Source organism: Salvelinus sp. IW2-2015, linkage group LG14 (assembly GCF_002910315.2).
Source record: "Salvelinus sp. IW2-2015 linkage group LG14, ASM291031v2, whole genome shotgun sequence".
In the NCBI taxonomy this organism is placed as follows: Eukaryota; Metazoa; Chordata; class Actinopteri; order Salmoniformes; family Salmonidae; genus Salvelinus; species Salvelinus sp. IW2-2015.
Window position 1 is genome coordinate 19903422 of NC_036854.1, and position 26636 is coordinate 19930057.

The following is a 26636-nucleotide window of genomic DNA, read 5'->3' on the forward strand; positions in this document are numbered from 1 at the left end:
TTTTCAAGCAACTTAACCAGTGCCGTAAGAACTACCAACATCAAAACAACATTAATGCATGCAGCATCAAAACAACATTAATGCGTGCAGCATCAAAACAACATTAATGCGTGCAGCATCAACACAACATTAATGCGTGCAGCATCAACACAACATTAATGCGTGCAGCATTAATGCTGTTTTGATGTTGGTAGTTCTTACGGATTTTGGCGCTAGAGGTTCCAGCGGAAAAATAATAACTATGAACAGTTTCTAAAGTTGTGATTTGCTTTCAGCAACCACATCTAATGAATAGCCTACTGATGGCTACTACATAAGTACGGGCGCGCGGATTTACAGGCCACCCAAAAGGGCGTGGTAAAGACATGTAGCCTAGCCTAACCTGACAGTTTGGATGGGATGAGAAAGCATACCCTATAGGCCTACGTGCAGTCAATATCCGTAATAATAACACGTGMAAGATTTGAAATCATGTCAGCTACTCCAAATTTGCGGTTAGCCTACACTACAATATTAATGTATTATAAAGGAAACAAAAGACTTGACGACATCACATAAAGTGACCAATGTCCCTCACTTGAATTTAAAAATATATATATATATTTTCAATATCCAATGCTATTTTCACAGGAATCCTCAACAAATTTTCGTKTGACATCGCTTGATAATATTTATTTGAGATAGACATAACTAAATTCCTGTATTTGGCCTACATTACAGCAGGTGCACCACCCGAAAGAGCAGCGTTTGATATTCGCCTCTGGTGGTGTTGCGTCAACAACCTGCGGAGGGCTTGGAGGCGGCGCTGGTCCACGGTCGGCGACTCTCCGTCACAGACAGAAATGCCATAACAGCATCATCAATATCCCCACCCGAAGTTCGCATGTTATTCACCTGGACCCGCGTAACGACAATGATTTCAAGCCACATTTGACCACAAACTGTCAAGGGATTGCGCCAAGGCTGTTGCWGTATATTTGGTGGTGACATCGTTTGTTGCTTTCTGGTGGGGAGCAGCATCTGGAATATTGTAGGTAGGTCGCATGACCGGGCGAGGATTTCTATAGTAGAAAATGACGTTGGTTTATGATGCCAGTAGCCAAGGCCTATCTTTGGTGTGGTCGGCGCGGATATATTTGAGGTTAAAAGGAGAAAGATCTAGCTCGTCCGTGCTTCAATGAATGGGCCAGCAGCCTGCTACAGACTAGTATTGGCGTTTAACACGCATTTTTAATGTTACATTGTATCCAAGCATTCTGTCCATGGCATTTCCGACAGTGGCACCCTCTGCTTATATTATGCTATAGCGACCTATACAGGATGTGTAAATATCAATACAGTGTATCGTAGTAGCCTATGTGAAGTAGCAATAGGGCTAGGCATATAAGGCAGACATAGCATCATCATTATCATCCAGTCGTCTCGGCTTCTCCCTGATCCCTGATGCATTCGGGACCACAGCTTCGCTATCTGATCGAGTTATTTCTCAAATTAAATGCTTTGGATTGAATTTTCACTGTCCTTCGTATTGGATAAACGGGTCGCCTCAATAACACATTTAGGTTGAGCTTGAATGTAACCAGGACGGTGATTCAATTAGCCTGTATGTTTCAAGTAGGGCCTACAGACGAAAGTGTTGAATCACGTGCACCCTATAGCCTGCTGACACTGGCCTGTAAYGGAATGTGGAAATTGATGGGATTCGTATTCTCAGTATGAATAATGAATAAAATGTGTTTATGAATAATTAAGTATGAAATATTAAATATAATATATTTACAAATATGTTTTATTGTTTCCATTTGAGATAGGCCTAACATGTGCTAGTCAATAGGATAAGGCTTATAACATACTAATAATAGCTTACTTATCACCATATAGGCCTACATTGTTATTTTGTATATATACAGTATATATGGTTTTGGGTGTCTTTAGGGCCTACAGTATATTTGTTTTGGTATCAGAGCAACACCATATTTGTCCATTGCTGGACATACCGTAGGCTCTCATTAAGTTTACAAGGCATCTGATGCTGTTTGCTGCTACCAAAGCCCCATTTATTCCACAGTGAAATGGCTGTGCGGTATTGCGATCTCCTCCTAGCAGTATTAACACCCCTGATCTAACACACCTGATTCAGCTAATCAAGGTCCTGATGAGCAGCTGATGAGTGGAATCAGGTGTGTTAGAACAGGGCTGGAACAAAAGCCTGAACACCCAGTAGCTCTCCAGGAGAGGGCTAGCCATCCCTGGTCAAGGGTGTGGTTCGAGTGTTTTTGATACAACATGTAGCATCTTGGCCCCTCTCAGTTTCACATCCCTTGGCACCAGTACCAAAGCACCCTGTGTCATATCAGATCTGACTTCTACCCAGGGGGCTGTGGACTTACCTTCACCACATCCCTAGCTACAGTACCGTTTCCTGTTGATGACATTGAACCAGTGCAAAGGGCACACAGACAGTAGTTTCTGATCATGCTCACCGAATTATTAATTATGGTGTCATTTAAAAATAGGCTCACAGTCATGTTTCCACCCAAGCATGTCTGCCATTGATTTTTCAATGATACCAATAACACCACCCTTTCTCATGTCATTTCCTGTGAATCAGCATCCTGCATAGCATTTTGGGAATGTTTCGTGAGCCAGTGAAGTCAAATAACAAGTCAATCAATTGATGTCCTGCTCCCTCATATATATACATAGCTAGCTAGGCCTACAGCGAGCTGATGGATGTACAATGTATATTGACAGAAAAAGCATTGAAATCAGCAATTTATTGTTTGTTGGTTGAGTGGATGAAGTGCTCTGAAATGCTCTAGCCATCATTGAACTGTATTTGCTGATGTAGCGGTATCTACAAGGCTTGGCAGTGTGCAGCACTGTGTGTGTTACCACCTACTCTGACTTACTGTATTTGTCCCCTGTGTGTCCCAGGATGCAAAGGGGTTTCCTAGGGGGCCTGTAAATATGAGCGTGACATCATGGTTCCTGGTCAGCAGCTCTGGCACCCGCCACCGCCTCCCACGGGAGATGATCTTTGTGGGCCGGGAGGACTGTGAACTCATGCTGCAGGTAGGTGATGTGACCCTGCCCTAAACTGAAGACCTCCTTAAAGGCTTGATGTTTATGTTACTCTAATCAAATGCATACTTTTAGCTTCAGGCACAGATAATTAGAGAGAACATTGTATGCTGGTATTGTATTCTCTGTAGTCCTCTTCTTCWTGAGGAAGAGGAGAGCTCTGTGTGTAAAACATGGTGACTACTAAGATCATTCAGAGATGATGTCTGTGACTGAAGTAAAGCAGGGCAGTAGATAAAGCTTCTGGTAGTTGTGCCCATTGAACAGTGAGTAGTCCACCCAGTCAGACAACCCTCTTCAGCCCTCCTCAGCCACTGTCTCTTTCCTCTGTGTAGCATGAAAGACAACAAATTGCTCAAAAGTCAGAAGATGTCTCTAGCTATCCTCCCTCAGAATGCATGCTCAGTTATTATCCCATCATGTGAAAGTTTGCTGTCTGGAGGAAAAACAATCTTTGACCTGTGCGTGTGTTTGTACAGTGCAGTAGCAGTAGCATAGACCAGTGTTACTCGATCCATTTAATTTTCAAGCCCATGTTTTATCATAATTATTAATCAAAGATCTGTCAGCAGTATTTTGTGGAGGGGGAACTGACTGGACCAGGCAAAGAGTACCCCCCCCCCCTATTCTCGCTAGTAAGGCAGGATGCTAGATATTCTAGTATGTGCAGTATTGTCAGTGGAGGAGAAGAGAGAGTGTAGAGTGACACACAGCGTTTGATTTACATTTTAGCTGCCTGTAATGGGCAGGAGTCACAGGAGGTATGTTTGTAAATGAATTTTATCAAGCTATGTAGTCTATTCATTCCTTCTTGATAAATAAATAAAACAAAAATGTTTGTTTGCTAGATACTAGCCATCTAGCAATTTTATGAAGATGGCTTTAGCTAGCCAGCTAGATAGGTTCCCAATCTCCCAACCTCATAATTAGCTACCAAGCCATTTCAGGCTATYAATCAATTTAGAGTAGCTTGTCTAACGATCTGGCAAGGTTGCTAGACTTTAGAAAAGGAAGTAATTACTAAATGTACTAAATAAGACTCACATTCCTTTCAATCTTTGAACCTGATTTTAGCAGAGAAGCATATTTAGTTTCTTTTAATAAACAACCACATGTCAGGTGGATATAGATAGCTCAAGAGGTATGCTTAGATATGCAGAAAAATACTTGATTAAAATGTAATCAGGCACCTTATGATAATATCATGATATTTGCGTATTAATTATGATGCTATGATATGTGTCTGTATTGATGATGTGTGTTATGATCACATGTACTGTGTTGTAATTTGGATGTAATATCCTAGTGTCACGTTCTGACCATAGAGAKCCCTTATTTTCTATGGTAGAGTAGGTCAGGGCGTGACTGGGGGTTAGTCTAGTTTATTATTCTATGTGGGGTTCTAGTTTTGTTTTTCTATGTTGGTGATTGGTATGATTCCCAATTAGGGGCAGCTGGTAATCGTTGTCTCTAATTGGGGATCATATTTAAGTAGCATTTTTTCCACATGTGTTTGCGGGATATTGTTTTGAGTTAGTGCATGTAGCACCGCTGTAGTCACGGTTCAGTGTTAGTTTATTGTTTATTTGTTTTTTGTCTTTGCTAAGTTTCACTTTATCATTAAATTATGTGGAACTCAACATCCACTGCGCCTTGGTCCGATATTTATTCCAACGAACGTGACACCTAGTCATGTTAGTGTAGAATATTGAGATGTGTGATTTACAAAAGTCAGAATGACACCCTCATTAAAATGAAATGTAAACAGGCAACTGGGTATGCTTAGTGAACCTATGCAGAAAAATAGTTAAATTTTTATTTTTTTTACATAGAATTCGGCATAATGATTATCTCCCTAGATTGCAGCAAAAAGCTGTTTAAAGTTCTTGAGAAATGTTAAATTCTCCAAATTCACCCACTCCCCCTACATCATCACATACAGTGCCTTCAGGATTCATACCCCATGATTTATTCAACATGTTGTTGTGTTATAGACTGAATTAAAAATGGATGACATTTATTTTGATCTCACCCATCTACTCACAATACTCCATAATGGCAAAGTGAAAACATGTCTTTAGAAATTTTAGCTAATATATTGAAAATGAAATACAGAAATATCTCATTTACATATGTACAGTTGAAGTCGGAAGTTTACATACACCTTAGCCAAATACATTTAAACTCCGTTTTTCACAATTCCTGACATTTAATCCTAGTAAAAATGTCCTGTCTTAGGTCAGTTAGGATCACCACTTTATTTTAAGAATGTGAAATGTCAGAATAATAGTAGAGAGAATGATTTATTTCAGCTTTTAATTATTTTATCACATTCCCAGTGGGTCAAAGGTTTACATACACTCAATTAGTATTTGGTAGCATTACCTTTAAATTGTTTAACTTGGGTCAAACATTTCGGGTAGCCTCCCACAAGCTTCCCACAATAAGTTTGGTGAATTTTATCCCATTCCTCCTGACAGAGCTGGTGTAACTGAGTCAAGTTTGTAGGCCTCCTTGCTCGCAAATGCTTTTTCAGTTCTGCCCACAAATGTTCTATGGGATTGAGGTCAGAGCTTTGTGATGGTCACTCCAATACCTTGACTTTGTTGTCCTTAAGCCCTTTTGCCACAACTTTGGAAGTATGCTTGGGGTCATTGTCCATTTGGAAGACCCATTTGCGAGCAAGCTTTAACTTCCTGACTGATGTCTTGAGATGTTGCTTCAATATATCCACATAATTGTCCTCCCTCATGATGCCATCTATTTTGTGAAGTGCGCCAGTCCCTCCTGCAGCAAAGCACCCTACAACATGATGCTGCCACCCCCGTGCTTCAGGGTTGGTGCTTCAGGGTTCTTCAGCTTGCAAGCATCCCCCTTTTTCCTCCAAACATAACGATGGTCATTATGGCCAAACAGTTCTATTTTTGTTTCATCAGACCAAAGGACATTTCTCCAAAAAGTATGATCTTTGTCCCCATGTGCAGTTGCAAACCGTAGTCTGGCTTTTTTATGGCGGTTTTGGAGCAGTGGCTTCTTCCTTGCTGAGCGGCCTTTCAGGTTATGTCGATATAGGACTCATTTTACTGTGGATATAGATACTTTTGTACCTGTTTCCTCCAGCATCTTCACAAGGTCCTTTGCTGTTGTTCTGGGATTGATTTAAACTTTTCGCACCAAAGTACGTTCATCTCTAGGAGACAGAACACGTCTCCTTCCTGAGCGGTATGACCGGCTGCCCATTCCCAGGGTATATATACTTGCGTACTATTGCTTGTACAGATGAACCTGGTACCTTCAGGCGTTTGGAAATTGCTCCCAAGGATGGACCAGACTTGTGGAGGTYTACCATTTTTTTCTGAGGTCTTTGCTGATTTCTTTTGATTTTCCCATGATGTCAAGCAAAGAGGCACTGAGTTTGAAGGTAGGCCTTGAAATACATCCACAGGTACATCTCCAATTTACTCATATTATTCTCATAATATTCCAAGCTGTTTAAAGGCACAGTCAACTTAGTGTATGTAAACTTCTGACCAACTGGAATTSTGATACAGTGAATTATAAGTGAAATAATCTGTCTGTAAACAATTGTTGGAAAAATTACTTGTGTCATGAACAAAGTAGATGTCCTAACCGACTTGCCAAAACTATAGTTTGTTGACAAGAAATTTGTGGAATGGTTGAAAAACGAGTTTTAATGACTCCAACCTAAGTGTATGTAAACTTCCGACTTCAACTGTATTTACATCCCTGAGTCAGTACTTTGTAGAAACAACTTTGGCAGCGATTACAGCTCTGAGTCTTTCTTGGAAAGTTTCTAAGAGCTTTCCACACCTGGATTATGCAACATTTGCCCATTATTCTTTTCAAAATTCTTCAAGCTCTGTCAAATTGTTTGTTAATCATCGCTAGACAACCATTTGTAGGCCTTGCCATAGTTTTTCAAGTAGATTTAAGTCAAAACTGTAACTCGGCCACTCAGGAATATTCACTGTCTTCTTGGTAAGCATTTCCAGTGTAGATTTAGCCTTGTGTTTCAGGTTATTGTCCTGGTGAAAGGTGCATTAATCTCCCASTGATGATTCCTCTAGGATTTTTCTTGCGCGTAGCTCCATTCCATTTTTTTTTATCCTGAAAACTCCCCAGTCCTTAACAATTACAAGCATACCCATAACATGATGCAGCCACCACTATGCTTGAAAATATGAAGAGTGGTACTCAGTAATGTGTTGTATTGGATTTGCCCCAAACATAACACTTTTTATTCAAGACAAAAAGCTAATTTCTTAGCAACATTTTTTTCAGTATTACTTTAGATGCATGTTTTGGAATATGTTTTATTCTGTACAGTATTGTGGAGTAACTACAATGATAGGAGAAAACTATTAGAGCCATTAAACTCTGTAACTATTTTAAAGTCACCATTGGCCTCATGGTGAAATCCCTGAGCGGTTGGTTTCCTTCCTCTTCGGCGACTGAGTTAGGATGGGCGCCTGTATCTTTGTTGTGACTGGGTTTATCGATACAGCATCCAAAGTCTAATTAGTAACTTCACCATGCTCAAAGAGATATTCAATGTCTGCTTTAAAAAAAAAAAATATCTACCAATAGGTGCCATTCTTGCGAGGCATTGGAAAACCTCCCTTGTCTTAGTGGTTGAATCTGTTTTTTGAAATTCACTGCTCGACTAAGGGACCTTACCGTTAATTGTATGTGTGGGTCCATGCAACTTATGTAACTTGTTAAAGCTGCAATATGCAGAACTCCCTCTSCCATTTCCTGATTGCTAAAATTCTAATAGTTCGCCTAATTTCAGTTTATGTGACTAAACAAACAATAGAGAATACAGTGTAGAGAATCATTGTACCATCTAAACCGCTGTAAAAAAAAAAATCCTTTCAATAACCTAAAATATTGTATTTTCAGCTGTTTTAAGCTGGTGTACAAAACTGAAAGTAAAAGATGCAAAAACAAAACTTAAGAATAGAAAGCATAAAGCATAGAACTAGCAAATAGAACAGATCTACAGCTTCTTAGACTTGCTTTCAATGAGACTGACAGATCTATAACTCACTTGTCTATGTGAATTTGGTAGGGTTGCCCAAAGAGTTACATATTGCAGCTTTAAGCTAATTTGACCTGAACATATTTCAAAATTGCCATAACAAAGGGGTTGAATACTTATTGACTCAAGACATTTCAGCTTTTCATTTTGAATAAATGTTAATACATTTCAAAAACCATAATTCCATTTTGACATTATGGGGTATTGTGTGTGATAAAGTGATAAAAAAAAAAAATCCATTTAATCCATTTTTAATTCAGGCTGTAACCAAACACAATTTTGAAAAAGATAAGGGGTGTGAATACTTTCTGAAGGCACTCTAAAATAATGGGTGCATGGGCTGTGTTATGGTAAAACCTTTTTTAGAACAATCTGATTGACTACCATACTGTAGGAAGGGGCAGCAAGAAGGGGAAATGGACATCAAGCATCACAGAAATCAGGAAGCGGACGCCTCTCAACAAAGGACTCTTATGTTGGGATGTTTAATGAGATGGTGTACTGTATGTCGAAATTGGTTGTCGTCCGGTTAGGGCTAGTGCGCTGTCGGCTGGAGATCACTACCTTATTGATATGTGGGTGGAACAGCAACAGTGTGATTTACATACTGCTATTTATAGCCAGATTGATGTCCCATTTCACTGCATAGCTCAGACAACTGTACTGTGAAAGACACGACTAGACTTTGAAATAGACACTTTTCTTATTGGCTTTTCTATTATATGTGTCAGGCTTTTGTCAGTCAAAGCCTCAGCCCTGGATATTCCAAAAATCAACCCCTGGATTTCAATACAAAAGATACACTCTTGTTTGCTACTAGAGGAAGACACCTTTAGAAAGATTACCCAGTCATCCAGTTGTCAACAAAAGTCTTGAACCAGAACAGCAGTGAAAAAGAGGCCATTAGAGCACAGTATATATATATATATATATATATATATATATATATAGTCCCTGGCAGTTGCCGTGGAACCAGTTTGGAGATCCCGACGATGCAGAGCTGTCAGCCCTGCAGCTTCCTCTGATCTGGTCAGTTGCCTATAGCAACAGCTGAGGTGGACTTTTTCCTCACACGGCGAATGGTGGGCCTGTTGCTATCCCAGTATAACATTGTGTTATAGGACTAATGCTTCCTCACCTGCTCTTTGTATCTAAACACAGTTTGTATTGTGAAAAATTGTTGCCATCCATATCTTTCTCCATACCTGCACTTAAAGTCTCCTCATCCTCCTGGACCCCTCTGTAGCGGAGAAAGGCCTTCTCTTCCCGATGTTGTGTGTAATTTACACCCCCTCCATATTGTTGGCCACAGATAATAGGCCTTTGTCCTACCTACCGAGGCACAGCAGTGTCTGTGACTGAGGCCAGCACTATTCATCACCCCCCTTTTTGTTTAGAGGTGAAAGCTACCTCATACATCTGGCAACAATGATGGTATTGTGTAGTTCAAAACACTGTTTTGAATATATGACACACAGGTGCAGCTACACCATTTTATTTAACTGGATTATTTGTCATGATTTTATAATTCATTAAAATCAGATACAATGTGTGTTCAAAAAGGTACTATTTTATTTTTATTTTATTTAACTAGGCAAGTCAGTTAAGAACAAATTCTTATTTACAATGACGGCCTACACCGGCCAAACCCAGACGACGCTGGGCCAATTGTGCGCCACCCTATGGGACTCCCAATCACGGGCGGTTGTGATACAGTTTTAAGAGACTGCTATTGTGGACCCTTAGCCATTTTAGTGCCATGACTGCCATATAGTATTTAGTTCAGTCTTATGGTGCCTCCATCTGAGGTGGATCATGACTACCATCCTTTGTCTATTGTATCAGGCTTCAGTGTCACTAAGTCTTTCATCACTWTGTGTTTAACAGTGATTTTTGCAACTAACCCAGCAACTTGGCTAGGCAGAATGCTTCAGGTCACTGTCCGAAGCTCTCTGGATACTTGTCTGGAGGATGACTCCTGTCATGAGGTAGTTGAGTTTGTCTCTGACTCATTTCCCTTCCTGGAAGAGACCCCATTGTAGCATTTCCCTTTTCCTTCCACTGTCAAGCCTTATCACGCATCATAGTAGGTATATCTTTTTCAACTGACTTGGCCCACTGTTTAGTACTGTACTCATGMACTTGGTTTGTTGGTGGGAAATGTATTGAGAAACCCTGCTCTTTATGAGTGACCATCAAGACAAAGCTTGCCATTGCATTAGTGCACACTGCACAGCCAGGCACCTCCTAGTGTCTGACCTTTGTTGTTCACATTCAGTTGGTGTGTGAGTCCGTATAATGGAGGAGGGATGAATAAAGACATGAATTTCAACAGAAAGTCCTGTGATGAGAGAGATCGCTGTATGGCTGGCCCTGTTTGAAGTGTCATGCTGGAGTAGGTAAATAGGAGAGAGAGAGAGCTCAGTCGCTGGTAATCACCGGTTTTCATTATGAGGACGTTCTGTTCAGGCACAATTGTTAGTAGGAGGATGTGAATGTAGAGTATATTTTGCTCATCATTCATACAATTCACCAAATACCACGRGATACCATTCATTATCTACATGTAGTATTGCTGAGTATTAAAAATAGTCTTGCAAATTGTATCACTGCAGAAGTAAATGTGAGGAATTCCAGTCACTGTCCTATATATGTAATAATGGTACTTATTCATGTAGTATTGCATTATTTGAAAATAGATTATAATTGTAGGGCACAGGTGAAGTAAACCTACTCTTTAAGTAACCATCCATGGTCCTCTCTTATCTCTTTCAGTCTCGAAGTGTGGACAAGCAGCACGCCGTCATCAACTACAACCCTGCTACAAATGAGCACCTGGTCAAAGACCTGGGCAGCCTCAATGGAGTGAGTACCCACGGGGGGGATGGGCAGGGAAACGTTTAAGTAGTTTTCCTTTCTGTCTTTGGTACAAGGACTCCCCTCTCTTACTATACACAAAGACAGAATTATATCTAAAAGGCCCAATATGTTTCAGTATTCTATTAAGTAGTTCTAAGCCTGGCATCGTAGATAACCAGCTTAAGCAAGCACTTAATGGCACTTATCTCTTTTACATATGTAAGTTAATGCTAGCCAAAAGAAGCAGGGTTAAGCTCTGTCCTATGAAGATAGTTTCTGGTGTTCTGTCCGCTGAAACGTAGGCTACTGTGCAGTAATAATGTAAATGCTGTGTCTTTACTTGTTATGATTACATACATGCAACATGACAACTGCGGTCCAAAAGTGCTGCTGAGGCCATTTTACTGAACAGTCAAGAAAACATTTTCCTTTTAAATGGTAAAGGCCTCCAAATAGTGCTGTGAGATGGGAAATATTTGGTTGCGAGCGGGAGGCTAGCTGTTAGATATTTCAGAGAGACGTTTTGTTTTGCTGCTGATGCAGACTTCCCTCCGTAGTAGGCTGAAACATTCCAAGTAGCTTTCACTGGACTGGATCGATCATGTCCAACTAGCACTGCACTACAGTTAGGCTAAGGGCCTAACTGCACTACAGTTAGGCTAAGGGCCTGTATCTAATTGTCTGTAACTGACTGGGGCGGCAGGTAGCCTAGTGGTTAGAGCGTTGGGCCCGTAACCGAAAGGTTGCTGGTTTGAATACCCAAGCCAACAAGGTGAAAAATGTGTTGATGTGACCTTGAGCAAGGCACTTCCCCCCCGAATTTGCTCCAGGGGTGCTGTACTACTATGACTGACCCTGTAAAACAACCTATTTCACTGCAACCATCTGGTGTATGTGACAATAAAAAATATCTATAATTTTTTAGTTCAGGGCCTGTATGTTGTGCATCATTACATCTCCAGTTGTTTTCTCTTTCTATGTGGTCCAGTGGGCTTTGCCACTAGGTTTCCCTGGCCTTAACCATACAGTTACTCTTCTGTACTGGACTGAAATACCACTGACGTTCTTGTTCTTGTGTTGATTGTTGAAGGTGGATGAGTGGTGCACAGTGTCTATCCCAGTACCTCATGGAGACTGTTGTCTTCATTCAATATCTCCAGTTTACAGTAACCAACTATGTTGTGTTCCCCTCTAGACCTTTGTGAATGACCTGAGGATCCCAGACCAAACCTACATCACCCTCAAACTGTCTGATGTCATTCGCTTCGGATATGATATCYTTTTTCCTCACTYATGTCATAAATGCATAATTATTGTGCCATGTATGCATAATAACCTATATAAACATCAGCGTTGGAATGTCATTGAAATGTTTGTCTGTGATGTGATTGGCTATTGCCTTAACCTAGTATTTACATTCCCATGTGTACATCCTAGAAAGGAGCCAACACAAAGTCCCAGAGGAGGCACTCAAGGTCAGCTTTCTATGCTAATGCTAACATCAACTATAATAAAACACTAAACCCTAACCTGGACTAGCTTTTCAGACAGTTCTAGTCTACCATCAATTCACTTTACTCTCTTTGGCAACTTGAGTGTGTTCTTTTTGTGAGTTGTGTTGTGCCTCCTACTGTTTCAGCATGAGAAATACACCAGCCAGCTGCAGATGGGTCTGAAGGCCTCAGAGGGGAAGATGGCTGAGCACCTGGAGTCCAAGCTAGAGAAGACAGAAAGGAAATCTCTGTCTCAAGGTAGGTGTTAGTGAAGGCTTCAAACCTGTTTAAATGCTATTCCACCATATATTCCCTCAGTATATTTTTTCTCTCAACAAAGCTCCTCGCCTACTGGGGTAGGGTGGGGGGGGGGGGGGGGGTAGGGGGGGGGGGGGGGGGGGGTCTAGATACATGTAGTGCTCATATTGATATACCTGTTTGGATAGCTACATGCTTTGATATTATCTTTGAGCTCATGACAACTCTGGGAATTGGGACATCATGCTACGTTAAACATGACCTTGCTTGCTTTCTCTTCATCATGCCACTGCTTAATGACACAGCTGTTTAACTTGGCAGAATATCCTAGATTGAATAGGTTTGATCATTCTGCTTATCAAATGTGACTCACTAATACCTGGAATGGTATGGTGTGTGAGGATCATGAGTATTTTAGCCTTGCTTTGCTCCTCTAAAGAAAAGAAAAACGTCCCTGTCCTTTGACTATGATGTCAGCATCAGCTCAACCTCTTTCAGTCAGAACATGTTCCCCTCCCCCTCTTTGTCACCCCTCCCTCACTCGCCCTCCATCCCTCTCTCTGCCACCCTCTCCCCCTCTGGCGGCTGCATTTGGTCACATAACGTCTCCATGGTGACAGCTGCAGCACCCATAGTCACAGTTCAGCACTTACGGCCTGCTTGATTTTTGCTCTATGTTATTCACACTGGCATACCCCTGTCAAGCTCTCTGCCAGAGGGGTCATTTCATCCAAGAAGCCATAAACATTACCTATCGACTAGTGGACACTGATTCAACAGCTTTATCAGGATAGGCTGTGTTGTGCCCTCTCCTGCTGATGTGTTGTCCCTGAAAAACATTTTGCTTGCCCTGCGATGCTGTGATGACATACATATAAATCACTGGAATACAGCTGAATCCACACTCAAATCAACGCAGAGTTAATCTCCTTGTTTACTGCAGCCTCTGTGCTCAGATAAAACCTGAATAAACACTGCCTAAAGCACTTCCACTGGATGGGTTGGACACACTGGATGAAATACTGTGTCATAAATAACACACCTTATGCGTGTCTGATGTTAGCACTTGTCTTGATTAGCATCAAAAGGTATAAAAAGAAACCCTGAGTGGAAACATGGGTTGAAGTATGATAGGGTATGTGAAATAAATCTGATACTGAAGAAAGAACGGATCCATAGGGTGTGATATCTAACATACTTAATCTTCATTTGGGTTTGCTACCAGTGCTCCCATAGTATCTAGCTTAGAGATGGATTCTATCATTTTTCTGCAGTCTGGTGATTTGATGTATTCTAGTGGGGTAAAGACAAACCTTAAATATTCTTCCTTTAAACTCCCAGTGAACCAATAGTAGATGGATGACTGCTGCAGTTCCGAAAAATTACTCCTCTCTCATTTGGCTGTGTGTGTGTGTGCTTGCATACGTACGTGTGTGCGTGCGTGTTTGTGTGTTTCCGTGCATGTTCAGAGGCTCCAACCTCCCGACCCACCCCATTGTATGGCCAGCCCTCGTGGTGGGGGGAGGAGGATGCGGCCAGCAAAGGACAGCACAGTGAGGGACACAGGCCAGAGGAGGGTCACCCAGGTCGGTCCCACGTTACTAGAGGTCCTTTCTCTCAAATACTCTTAAAACTTTGGAAATTTTAAGTGAAAATGTTTCCAGTTCCTTTTTAGGGAATAGAGATTAACAAAACATGGTTTGTGGTTGTCTTTTAATTTGCTTGTTGGTGCTAATTGGGGCTTTATCCGTTTCCAGAGATTCCAAAGGAAGGTTCAGGCTTAGATCCAGAGGTGAATGGCTCCCTGTTAGAGTACAGAGACAATCAGGGCAAGTCCATCTTCCCCTACCACCGGGAGCCTAGCTACTTTGAGATCCCTACCAAGGAGTTCCAGCTGCATCCCAAGTCCTTGGGGGCAGAGCTCCATGAGATCCCCACCAAGGACACAGACACGCCCTCTGCCCAAGCCCCTCCCACCCYCACCACACCCAGTCCCCCTGTGGTGCAGAGCCACGCCTCCTTCACCATAGAGTTTGATGACTGCACGCCAGGCAAGATCAAGATCAAGGACCACGTGACCAAGTTCTCCTCGCGCCAGAGGAAGCAGCAGCAGCAGGCGTCCGGGAAAACTCTGGCCACCACACCCACTGAGGTGATGTCAGCTGAGTGCAAGGTGGTAGATTGGTTGGTGCACAGTGATGTCAGAATGATGAGGAGACGTCCCACGTGTGAGGATGTTTACAGTGTCAAGAGTGACCAGGCCGTCAACATCAAAAGCCTCAAAGGTCAGAGGGGTACTTTTAGATAAATATTTTATAGAAATCTGTAAGGTGTTGTTTATTTGTTTCCTGTCCCTTATTTGCGGTTTGAATGGTTCTGTTTCTAGGACACCACCATGACGATGGGACCCAGAGTGATTCTGAGGACCTGGTCTTAGGGAAAGGGAAGCGAAGCAAGTCACACCACCGGGTCCAGTCGCAACATTCGATCCAGTCAAAGCTTTCCCTGTCTGAGCTGTCAGAACAGACAGTGCTGTCATACCAATTAGTCAAGTCACAACAGACAGTCCAGTCAAACCAATTGATCCAGTCCGAGCAGTCAGTTATGTCAGTCCAGTCACACCAGACAGTCCTGTCAGTTCCGTTGCAGCAGTCAGTTTCGTCACAAAGGTTACTTCAGCCTCAGTTCTCCCCTCCCAAACTGACCCCAGTTTCTCCTGTGGCCCCTGAGAGGCCCCTGTCTCAAAGCCCGCCTGAGGCTCGCTCCCCCACCATGGGTCCCTCTAAGCCCGGCCCCCAGGAGCCCCTCACCCAGCAAGCCTTCATCATAGAGTTCTTCGACGACAACCCGCGCAAGAAACGCTCGCAATCCTTCACCGCCAATCCTGCCCACGCAGACTCTTACTCCGCCCTCAAGGCCAAGCTGGAGCGGAGGAAGGGTGGGGAGAGGCCAAACTCCATGCACGGCCACATCCCTCCCACCCAGCAGGTGACTGTTCCTCTGAAGGGCCAGGGACACTGTGTGTCCCAGAGGTCTAGCTCCCTGAAGAGGGAGAAGACGGAGGAGCCCCTGAGTGGAGGCAGTGCCTCCTCTTCCTCCGGTTCTGGGCCTTCCTCTCGCACCTCCTCTGGCATCACCATCAAGCCGTTTGGCAGTGTGGGGAAGAAGACCAAGCTGGCCCAGGAGTTTGCAGCAGAGTTCCTGATGAAAGATACAGTCCACAGAGCCTTGTCTCCCACCAGGGATAAGACGTCTCCTCCTCCCATGTCCGCTCCCCCGGTGATGGTGATGTCACCCTCTCGCACCCGCATTCCGTCCCCCTTAGACCCTCCTTCAGCCGTCTCCTATCCCTCCACCCCCTTGCAACCCACTGCGCCACGTTCCTACTCTCCAACTCCTGCCCCTCATTCCCCAGTCCTAGCCATCTCCCACCCCCCCTCCCGCAGCCCTGTCCAGACTGCCTCCCCAGCCCACTCCTTGCCCCCTCCGATGCCCCTGGATCTGGGGGTGCGTGGGGTGGACCCTAAAGCCTCCAGGGTGGTGAGAAACGAGGAAGAGGACAGTCTGAGTGATGCCGGCACATACACTATCGAAACAGAGTCCCAGGACAAAGAGGTGGAGGAGGCACGCAACATGATCGACCAGGTGAGATTGTAGTAGCCAGAGGGTACTCATTCTCCATTTTTAAAGTCTCTGCCACCACCATTACTTTTTTTGGTTGATGGTGGACCTTTTCACATGCGTGTAATTATTGTATGGTAGCTTTTCAACTGTTTGGATTCTGACATTAAATGCTACGATTCTAACAAGTGGTATAATTCTACAATAAACCATATAATGCCTTGATGACAATACCTTGACGGACGCATGCTTTGAACATCCTCCCTCTACCCAGTACCCCCTCCCAACCCAGCCTTCCTTCTTCCCCTTGCAAAGTCCCATTGTCCAATCTCTTCTCCTACCTACTTCATGCATGCTCTGTCCCTCCCTGACAGGTGTTTGGGGTCCTCGACTCACCAGAGTACAGTGGTGCCGGAGTGTATAGACCCATCATTAATGATGGCAAGGACGAGCTGGCAATGCTCCGGCCTAGTGACGATAGCACTGTGGATCAAATGGCAGCAGTTTCTATGCATGGCTTTAACCCAGCCACCCTCAGTGGGGCCCCCTCAGGCCCCATCCAGGTAACATCACCGTCCTACGCTACTGGAGAAATAAGGGATCTAATACATTTGCATGTTCCAGCMCAAACCTATGCACGTTTATTATTTGTCCTTCCTTGATACTCCCTTTGGCTTCTACAGTGCCTCTCCTTACAATGTAAGGATTGTCCTTGGAAGGAGATTGAAATTATAGTTATCCTTCAACGTTGTGCTCTGTATAGTTGTATGCAACCCCTTATAGTTTCCTCCACTGTTTCAGGTGCAGTCTGCTAACAATGCAGCACAGGAGGAGGGGCCTAAGTGGGTTTCTCGCTGGGCCAGTCTGGCAGACAACTATGCAGAACCGGGCTCTACTCCACCTCAAGGGGAATTTGCAGAGGGAGGTGAGATATCTGCAACCACTGACCGCTCTGCTCAGAACTTATGTGAGAAAACAGAAAAAAGCATGAATTAAAATATTTCTCTTTCCTAGATGTGCAGTTGATATCTAGCCACAGCGTGGATAACTCTGAGTTAGAGGGTAGCCAGAGTTGTAGGACCAGGAGGCTGCTTCCCCAGGTTCCACCTGGAGACAGAGACAAGCCAGAGAACCTCACCCCCAGCATCCTGATCTACCCAGGCCCCGAACCCACCCTGGAGAGGAGTAGTGGCACGCCCCGGCATCAGGACAACACCCAGAGTCTTTGTGTCCAGGACGATGTAGACCCAGACAGCCTGAGTGACGCCAGCCGCTCTGACGATGGCTCTGTGCTGGAGAGGACCAGGAAGAGCCAGGGGAGGAAGAGTGGCGCTACCTCGCCCGGGGACACTGGACCTCAGTATAAGGGTCAAGATAAGCTGTCTCCGACTCAGTCTACCAAGTCCAYCTCCTTTTACATTGGGTCTGAGGATGGCAGCTCAGGCAAGCTGGACCTGGCCCGAAGCCCTATTCTTTCTCAGGGGCCTGAGAGGGGGCGAGACACCCCTGCCAAAACCTCCCCCACCACCGTCCTCATCAGGCACCTGAGCAGCCACGAGCCCCGGAGGGCGGGCGTAAAGCCTAACAACTCAGCCCCCAACCTCCACTCCCAGCAGGACAAAGACTCTAAAGACCCCAGTAAAGACATCCTGGGGTCTTCCTCATTCGTCAGGCAGGAGAGTTTCACCAAGGAGCGACCCAGTGATGATGTCCAGATCAAGAGGCTCCCACACATCTCCAGTCACCCCACCTTGAGGGACATGGAGCAGAGAGAGACACCCCAGGACCCACAGCCCTTCCTCAGGGAAGAAGCAGACGTCGTTCTCTCCTCTCTGGAGGTCACGTTCCCTTCCTCAGGCTCCGGACGCAGCTCTAAGAGAGGAGGCTCCTCCAGTCACATGGACGACTCTCTGTCTGGGGAATCAGATGTGGATACAGCCAGCACCGTCAGCCTGGTCAGCAACAAGAACATCCCTGTCACCACAGGCCCTAAGAAGAGGATGACCGTCAGTGGCTTCCAGAAGGAGAGATCTTCCTCCAGTCAATCTGTCCAGGGKAAGGGCCACCGCCAGCCCACGGCCCGCGAGCGTCTGTCAGAGAAACGCCGCAGCCACGCGGCAGCCAGTGATAACTCCAGCAGCAAGGCCGAGCAGGCCAAGCGCTTCCAGATGCGGCGCAGCGTGGGGAACCGCGGCTCCCTGGACCTATCAGAGGGCCAGCAGGGTTCTGGTCAGCACTGGCCTGACACTGCCTCTGACCATGACACCGGTCCCCGCCCCACCAGCCATAACAAGAAGCTCATAGCGCCCCTACAGAAAGAGGACAATGGGAAGACCGCCAAGAGTGCAGCACAGCAGGCACTGATCCGCTCCAACAGCCTGTCAGCACCAAGGCCCACCCGGGCATCCATGCTGCGCAGGGCACGTCTGGGAGAGACTTCTGACAATGAGGGAACTGAGACAGACCGGGGGTCCCAGAACTCAGACCACATTGGTGCCTCCAGCAAGGTGTCTGCTGATGGGAAGAAGCTCCTCTCCAGACTGGACATCTTGGCCATGCCCAGGAAGAGAACAGGCTCCTTCACTACGCCTAGTGACAACGAGTCCTCCACCACGACCCCTACAACCCGGCCTGGCTTCTCCAACCGGAGTGCAGAATCAACTGGGCCTATCAGGAAGACATCAGTGGGTGAAACAGGGGCCAAGCAGGGGGCCACAAGAGGGGCCGGAGCCCCCGTGAAGCAGCTCCTCACCCACACACGTTCCAGCGGGGCTAAATACTCCAGCACAACCAGTGAGTATTATTGTCACAGTTAAGTAACTTGCTCAAAGCACTGCAGAGAACACAGTTTTTATCCTGAACTGTAAATCATGATTTAAAGGTAATATACTCTATCATCAGATTATTGAAACAGAGCCTGACACTGAGTTGAAGTGACCTTTTCCACCCTTCATAGTGAATGTGACTCATTGTCCTTGGTGAGATGCATGCAGGTATGTTGTATTGTGGCTTGTACTGTAGGAACTCAGTGTAGTCGCTACGAAGCAGTGTGATGATGCCCTCTGCTGCCTGCTGCCGTTTCCATAGAAACACAGCTCCTGACCGTACATCATCACACAGCTATTTTTCGATGTGCATGTAAATTATTGTTAAACAGATTTGGACCCATATTATGCATACAGTGCATTCTGAAAGTATTCAGACCCCTTCAATTTTCCCACATTTTGTTACTTATAGCCGTATCCTAAAATGGATTAAATAATTTTTTCCCTCAACTACACACAATACCCCATAATGACAAAGCGAAAAACAGTTTCTTTTTTATATATATATATTTTTTTTTGCACATTTATTAAAAATAGAAAACAGAAATACCTCATTCACATAAGTATTAATGTCTTAAGAAATATATAAATATTAGGAGGAGCAATGTCTGAGTGGCATTGACTAAAATACAGTAGAATAGAATACAGTACATATGAAATGAGTAAAGCAGTATGTAAACATTATTAAAGTGACCAGTGATTCCATGTCTATGTATACAGGGCAGCACCCTCTAAGGTKCAGTGTTGAGTAACCGGGTGGTCGCTCCGAGACAGGATTGTGTCGAGGCACAGATCTGGGAAAGGGTACCAAAACATTTCTGCAGCATTAAAGGTCCCCAAGAACACAGTGGCCTCCATCATTCTTAAATAGATGAAGTTTGGAACCACCAAGACTCTTCCTAGAATTGGCCGCCCGGCCAAACTGGGCAATCAGGGGAAAAGGGCCTTGGTCAGGGAGGTGAGCAAGAACCCGATGGTCACTCTGACAGAGCTCCAGAGTTCCTCTGTGGAGATGGCAGAACCTTCCAGAAGGACAACCATCTCTGCAGCACTCCACCAATCAGGCCTTTATGGTAGAGTGGCCAGACAGAAGCCACTCCTCAGTAAAAGGCACGACAGCCTGCTTGGAGTTTGCCAAAAGGCACCTAAATGAGAAACAAGATTCTCTGGTCTGATGAAAACAAATTGAACTTTTTGGCCAGAATGCCAAGCGTCACATCTGAAGGAAACCTGGCATCATCCTTACGGTGAAGCATGGTGGTGGCAGCATCATGCTGTGGGGATGTTTTTCAGTGGCAGGGACTGGGAGACTAGTCAGGATCGAGGGGAAAATGAACAGAGCAAAGTACAGAGAGATCCTGGATGAAAACCTGCTCCAGAGCACTCAGGTCCTCAGACTGGGGTGAAGGTTCACCTTCCAACAGGACAACGACCCTAAGCACACAGCCAAGATAACAAAGGATTGGCTTCAGGACAAGTCTATGATTGTCCTTGAGTGGCCCAGCCAGAGCCCAATCGAACATCTCTGGAGTGATCTGAAAATAACTGTGCAGCGACACTCCCCATCCAACCTGACAGAGCTTGAGAGGATCTACAGAGAAGAAATGGTAGAAACTCCCCAAATACAGGWGTGCCAAGCTTTTAGCATCATACCCAAGAAGACTCAAGGTTGTAATCACTGCCAAAAGTGCTTCAACAAAGTACTGAGTAAAAGGTCTGAATACTTTTCGAATGCACTGTAGATGGTGTATTACGTACTTATGTATCAGTATCAATATTGTGGAGTAATCCCAAGGGTCTGGCAATTGTTAATGTGAATGACTAGTCTACTGTTACGATCTTCCTATCTGAGAATTTATTTAGAGTGTACTATTTTTTTAGGATTATTTCTGGGAGGAATAATCCTGTAATTGAATGAGTTTGGTCAAATGAACCGTGCTATTTTCTGGTAGGTTCCCGTCGAAGGCAGAAAGGTTCAGACTACACCTCCACATCTGAGGAGGAATATGAGGCCAGCTCTGGAACCCCCAAACACAAACGCTCCTCCCACACGTCTGCTRCCACACAGACCCCCCGGACTCAGAAGGAGAAGGCTGCAGTAGCAGCAGTCGCTCGGTCCAAGTCCGGCTCACTGGAGACTGAGGAGGACGAAGTCCAGAATGAGACTGACCACTACCAGAACTGGACCACACACAGCGCCGAGATAGCAAAGTAGGGTGACATAATGGCACTAACTATGGGTTGACTGTGTATCACCTGAAACCACTTACTGAGCCTCATGATTGAAAGCTGTGGAACATGCATTCTGTACGTATGTATTTTTTAAATGGTCGTGACTTGTGTTTGTGTCTTCCCAGGCTCAGTCAGGACTTGGCCAAGGACCTTGCCATTCTGGCCCGTGAGATCCATGAAGTGGCGGGGGACGGGGACTCCCAGAGTTCCTCTGGAATGGGCACAAACCCCTCCCCCAGCTCTGCACCCAACACACCCGGGCCCGCCTCCACCATCCCCATCTCTAGCCGGGAAGAGGTGTGCCCACCCACTACCCATAATGCACTTCAAATATGCCCTTCTGGCCTGTACCTCACATTATTTTCATCCTGTTGTAATGTTCCAATGCATAATACAATGGCACTGCAGCGTATGGGATTTTTTTTTTTTTTTAAACCAATGTGCCACTAAATATTTTACATCAATATTCTGTATAGGCTCAGTGACAAGTGCAAAGGATCCCTTATCATGTCTTAGATTCTCATGAGCATGTCTCTGTTCTCTACTGTACAGAGGCCATATACATCTTTGCGAGGGGTCCTCCCATCTCAGGTGCATACCTCAGATASATTAGACAGTCTCTCTCTCTGTCTCTCGCTGTCCTGCAACGGTTTCTATTTCTTTCCCTTCACCTCCGTGCTCCCACACAAGTCATGCTATCATCACTAATCCAAACACTGGTATTTTGTTGGATTGTCAAGCTACAGATTCTTATATTTTATGACACTGGGATGTTCTATGTTTCTAAGGACCTTCTATGGTGACAGCTTTTCAGGACCATAAAACCTGCCTGCCACTGTCTCACTACAGACTTTCACTGCAACTCTCACTGTAACAGGCACATTTTCACGTTTCACTAATRTAACTTTGTTCCGGCTTGTATCCCAGCAAAACTCAAATTCACTGCTCACAGTTCAACTGCTCTCACCCCTGCATGTTGCCGTGGAGCATGTGATCACAAAGCACTAGTCACACTGGTTGATTTTTYTCTAGGACAGTAAAACAAAGATATTGTAACTTCTTATTCTCGCTGTGCCCTTGAAGTACAGTAGAAGGCCTTGAGGCACTGAGTCCCTCAGTAGTCATGGTCATTTCAGTTGTTCAGAACGTGCGGACCATGCACTGATTCTGTTCTCTTTCCAGCTGGTCCAACATATCCCTGAAGCCAGCTTAAACTACCAGAAGGTTCTACTATCGCCAGGTTCTACCGCTGTCATGGACCTGGATCCTAACATGAATGACCAAGACCCAAGCTCTAAGCCACGGTGGAACCGTGAAGAGGTCACTTTCCTGTTAACACTTGTTTGTCCCTTTTAGAATAGTACTTTCCCTACCTATCAATAATTTGGAAACCTAGGAATATAACAAATAGCAAAGCTGGCTCATTCGTAAACAAACTGGCACTCAGGCTACACAAATGGATCTGTTGCAGTTAGTTTTGGTCTGCTGGGAATTAGACTAGAGTATATTTAGGCGGGTGAAACTACTTTGGGAATACTTGAGGGTTTGACGTCCGCCATTTTCTCCCTCCAGGTGATTTTGGACAATCTGATGTTGAACCCTGTTTCTCAGCTCTCTCAGGCCATTCGGGAGAACACAGAACAGCTGGCTGAGAAAATGAAGTAAGGGAACTTGATGTACCCCAGAGCTCTCACCTTGTGTTTCTGTTCAATAGAAAAGAGCTAATCCATTATTTCATCTCTGCTTGGCTCAGTTAGATTATACTTGGTCTTTTTTCTGTCAGGGTTTTATTCCACAATAAGACTGAGGCCTGGGAGGAGATTGAAGCGAAGATCAATGCTGAAAACGAAGTACCCATCCTAAAAACATCAAATAAGGTACAACATTTGTAGCCAGCCACACATCTTACATTGGTAGACATGTTGGTGTAAAACTGAGGTCATCATATATGGGAAAATGTTTAATTGTCATCGTTTTAATTCTACTCTCACAGGAAATCTCCTCCATCCTGAACGAGCTGAGAAGAGTACAGAAACAACTAGAAAGTAAGAGTTACACATGGCTCGTTTTTTGTTTTGTTATAATCTTCCTAAAATGGATTGGGAGTGTAATGTTGAATTGCTTGTCCCGAACGGCCTCATATCTGCACAACATATTCAGAACATCTAAATAAAGCTGAAAGCATATGATCCAGTTGGCCAATGAAATTGAATAGAACACTGAATGTTACTTTGGTTCTGTAGTGATCAACAGCATTGTGGAACCCGGTGGAGCTGGCATTGGGAAACCTAAGGTGGCAGTGGTGGCTGCTGCTACTTCTGCAGGACAGGCCACCAGGTCCCCCTTACGGCAGAAGAAAGCCCCAAGTAAGCCCACTGGGGACAGACAGCGTGGTGCCAGCCCCTCTACCAGCCCCACCACCTCCAAACACAACACCAACGAAAGCACCAAGAGGTCCACTCGAGGACACAAAGGGGCAAACGTTGTGGCCTGATCAGTGATCCCAGGGTTCTGTAGCATCTCCTGATGGTTATAATATAAAACCATCATGACACAGTATACTGTACATGGGTTTTGACTGGTAAAGGTGTAACTGAGTACCGCTGTTTAGAATTGCTTCTTCCACATTGCACAAGTAAAAGTAAAAGTAGGCAAAGCTGGGTAAAAGAAGTGGTAACTTGTTGCTTGCTTTAATAAGTCGATTGTGGACCAAATAATGTCCATATGCCTTGTCTACTTGTCCTCTACTATGTGCTATGTGTGGTTGCCCAGTACTGTAGGTTTGGCCTAGTCTGGGTACCAGTCTTTTCAGCTAACATGCCGCTCTTAGCCACTCCTGTGATTTGGCAAATGACAGGAGTGGCAAGGAGTGGAATGTAATAGCTGAACAGACAGCAACCAGGCTAGGTTTGGCAAGATGACCAAGATAAGACAGGCTACATCCTTGTCCATTCTTTGTTACCATAGTGATGATAATCATAATAAAAACACTACTAGGTGTCCATGAGAACATGTGCTGGACTGCTTCAATAATATGGCAGAATTAGAGCGGGTGTTAGTGGTGTTATGTGCTTGTCTTGTAAAATATGATTCATTAAATGTTCCTGAGCGACTGGGACATTTTACTGCTTGGCAAAAAGCTACTGCTGAATGAACGGACCACCACTCCTCCTTTTTTTCAAATTGATTGTCTGATAGTGAAAATTCTTAAGATGTGTTCTATATGAATGTTGTGTGTACAGAATGTTAGGATAGTGTATCAGAATGTTTGAGATTCCAAATAAATACAGTATACAATAAACAGCATCAGAGGGAGGGGAAAAACATACTTGGCAAAACATTTTCATATGCTGTCATTTTGAATGAATGAATTTGTTAATTTAGGTCAAACAACTATGAGGTATTATTTAAGTCCTCCATTTTGTCATTCTCTACCAAGCTTTGGATGACACTGTATCAATGATGAAGCTTTATGGTTGTGATTTCATGTTATTGGCAGTGGCACTATATTTCTGTCAGGGTAGTCGATAGTATGGTACTGATGTAGCTTCTTCTGGTGTGTCTGAAGGAGAGAACGCTTGAGGATTCAAGAGTGAAGCGATTAATTAACCTAGATGCTTCAAATGAGTAAATTGCCCCAAATTGACTGTATCGTAGTGTGCTAGCTTTGTAAAAGGTAGAATGGAGCAGTTCTTTATTGTCCCCTGTATGTGTGTCACAGGAGGTTGGTGGCACCTTAATTGGGGAGGACGGGCTCGTGGTAATGGCTGGAGCAGAATCAGTGGAATGGTATTCCATTTGCTCCACTCCGTTATCATCAGCCGTCCACCCCTCAGCAGCCTCCACTGGTGTGTGTGCACTAAGAGCACTTGTGAGTTCTGTATCTGTTGTGTGCTGAGCCAATGTCACAGTTTATTCCCGCCGTCTGCCAAGGCAGCTGGGATAGGTGGGAATGTGTGAGAAGAATGCTGTATAGATGTAAGTTAAAGAATAAGAACTGACAAAAAAAAACATTTTTTTTTTTTTTTTTGTGAAAGTGCATGTGTACCATAATTATATAGTTTAGTTGGGTTCAGGCTAGTTCACCAAATGTGCACTTTTTCATTGAGATACACCTCATAACCCATGGGTGGAACTGAAAACAAAGCAGTACCTTTAATTAAGCAGTAAATACAATGACTTGTGGCTGAAATTTTGATTTCGCAATGTTTTAACTTTCAAGGGCAGGCTGTTTTAGGGTAGTGCTTATCAGTTTGATTTCTGTCAAGTACTTAAGCCTACAACAGACCATATCTATGCTAAAAGCAAAGCTTTTTTTTAACAATCATTAGTGCCATGGTGTTCACTGACCTTGAAGCCATTGAGAATGTATGGATTTGTCATCTACCCAGAGCAGACATCTGACTATCGTGCTGATTGTCACTTCTGCTGCTAAGGGTGATGTCAGCATTGAGCTACTTGCTTCTAAATATACATTTTGTTACAATGCATGCAACTCAAGTATAAGCTGTATTAAAAAATTAAAAAATTACTGCAAAGTGCAAACCAAACTTTATGTGAATATTTGTCGGGTATATGTCAAAAGTTTTTTGTTTTTTTTCTATGACTGAGGTTATGGTCAGACTGAAGGCTACAATGTTGTTTCTAAATTAAACGGTTATGTTCTTCCAGATGTATTTAATTATTTTTGTTGTACTGAATATATTTATAGATGTCATGGACCAGTTTGTTCATCATCATGAACATTGATTTGTACCATCATATAATTTGTAATAAACTGATTTCAGTCATAAATGTATTTTATTCCAGATGTTATATTCAACAAAAAGTTGATGACATACAGAACAATTACACTAGTACACTACATCACATTGTTAGTAGACGGTACATTTTGGGAGGCAATTTGTCTAATGTTCCAGCTTAAAGTGAATGCAACAGTGCTATTGGTCTGGGATTTACAAGACTAGCATTGTGGGTAGGTCTACACTTTGGGGAGGATTTGGAACAAAAGGTCTAATCTTAGATTATTCTTGTTCTGATGGGAGGCATTGTAACAGAACTGTTCAATCAAACTAAACTATGCCTACCCATAAAACCATGCCTGCCCTTCTTGGGTCATGGGCGTTACATCACACTGTGGATTACAGATGTCTTGGGCCAGTCCCACAAGTCTCAATCTCTGCTACTGTATTTGACAATAGC

At 44.0% G+C, this 26636-nt stretch overlaps 1 protein-coding gene across 2 annotated transcripts; it reads left to right on the forward strand.

The window, feature by feature from the left end:
- The first annotated feature begins 798 nt into the window (after positions 1–798).
- On the forward strand, positions 799–26228 carry LOC111973340 (centrosomal protein of 170 kDa protein B-like). 2 transcript variants are annotated; one of them, XM_070446567.1, is made up of 19 exons: positions 799–1034; positions 2938–3075; positions 10922–11011; positions 12201–12279; positions 12422–12480; positions 12645–12756; positions 14226–14342; positions 14514–15041; positions 15143–16401; positions 16752–16940; positions 17179–17302; positions 17392–19170; positions 21155–21413; positions 21560–21731; positions 22617–22754; positions 23007–23095; positions 23218–23311; positions 23428–23479; positions 23678–26228. In XM_070446567.1, the coding sequence occupies exons 2-19, from the start codon at positions 2971–2973 to the stop codon at positions 23926–23928; spliced, it is 5496 nt and encodes a 1831-aa protein (XP_070302668.1). In that variant the 5' UTR covers positions 799–1034; positions 2938–2970; the 3' UTR covers positions 23929–26228. The 2 variants fall into 2 exon arrangements, with proteins under 2 accessions (XP_070302668.1, XP_070302669.1); XM_070446568.1 differs by lacking the exon at positions 22617–22754.
- The last annotated feature ends 408 nt before the right edge of the window (positions 26229–26636 follow it).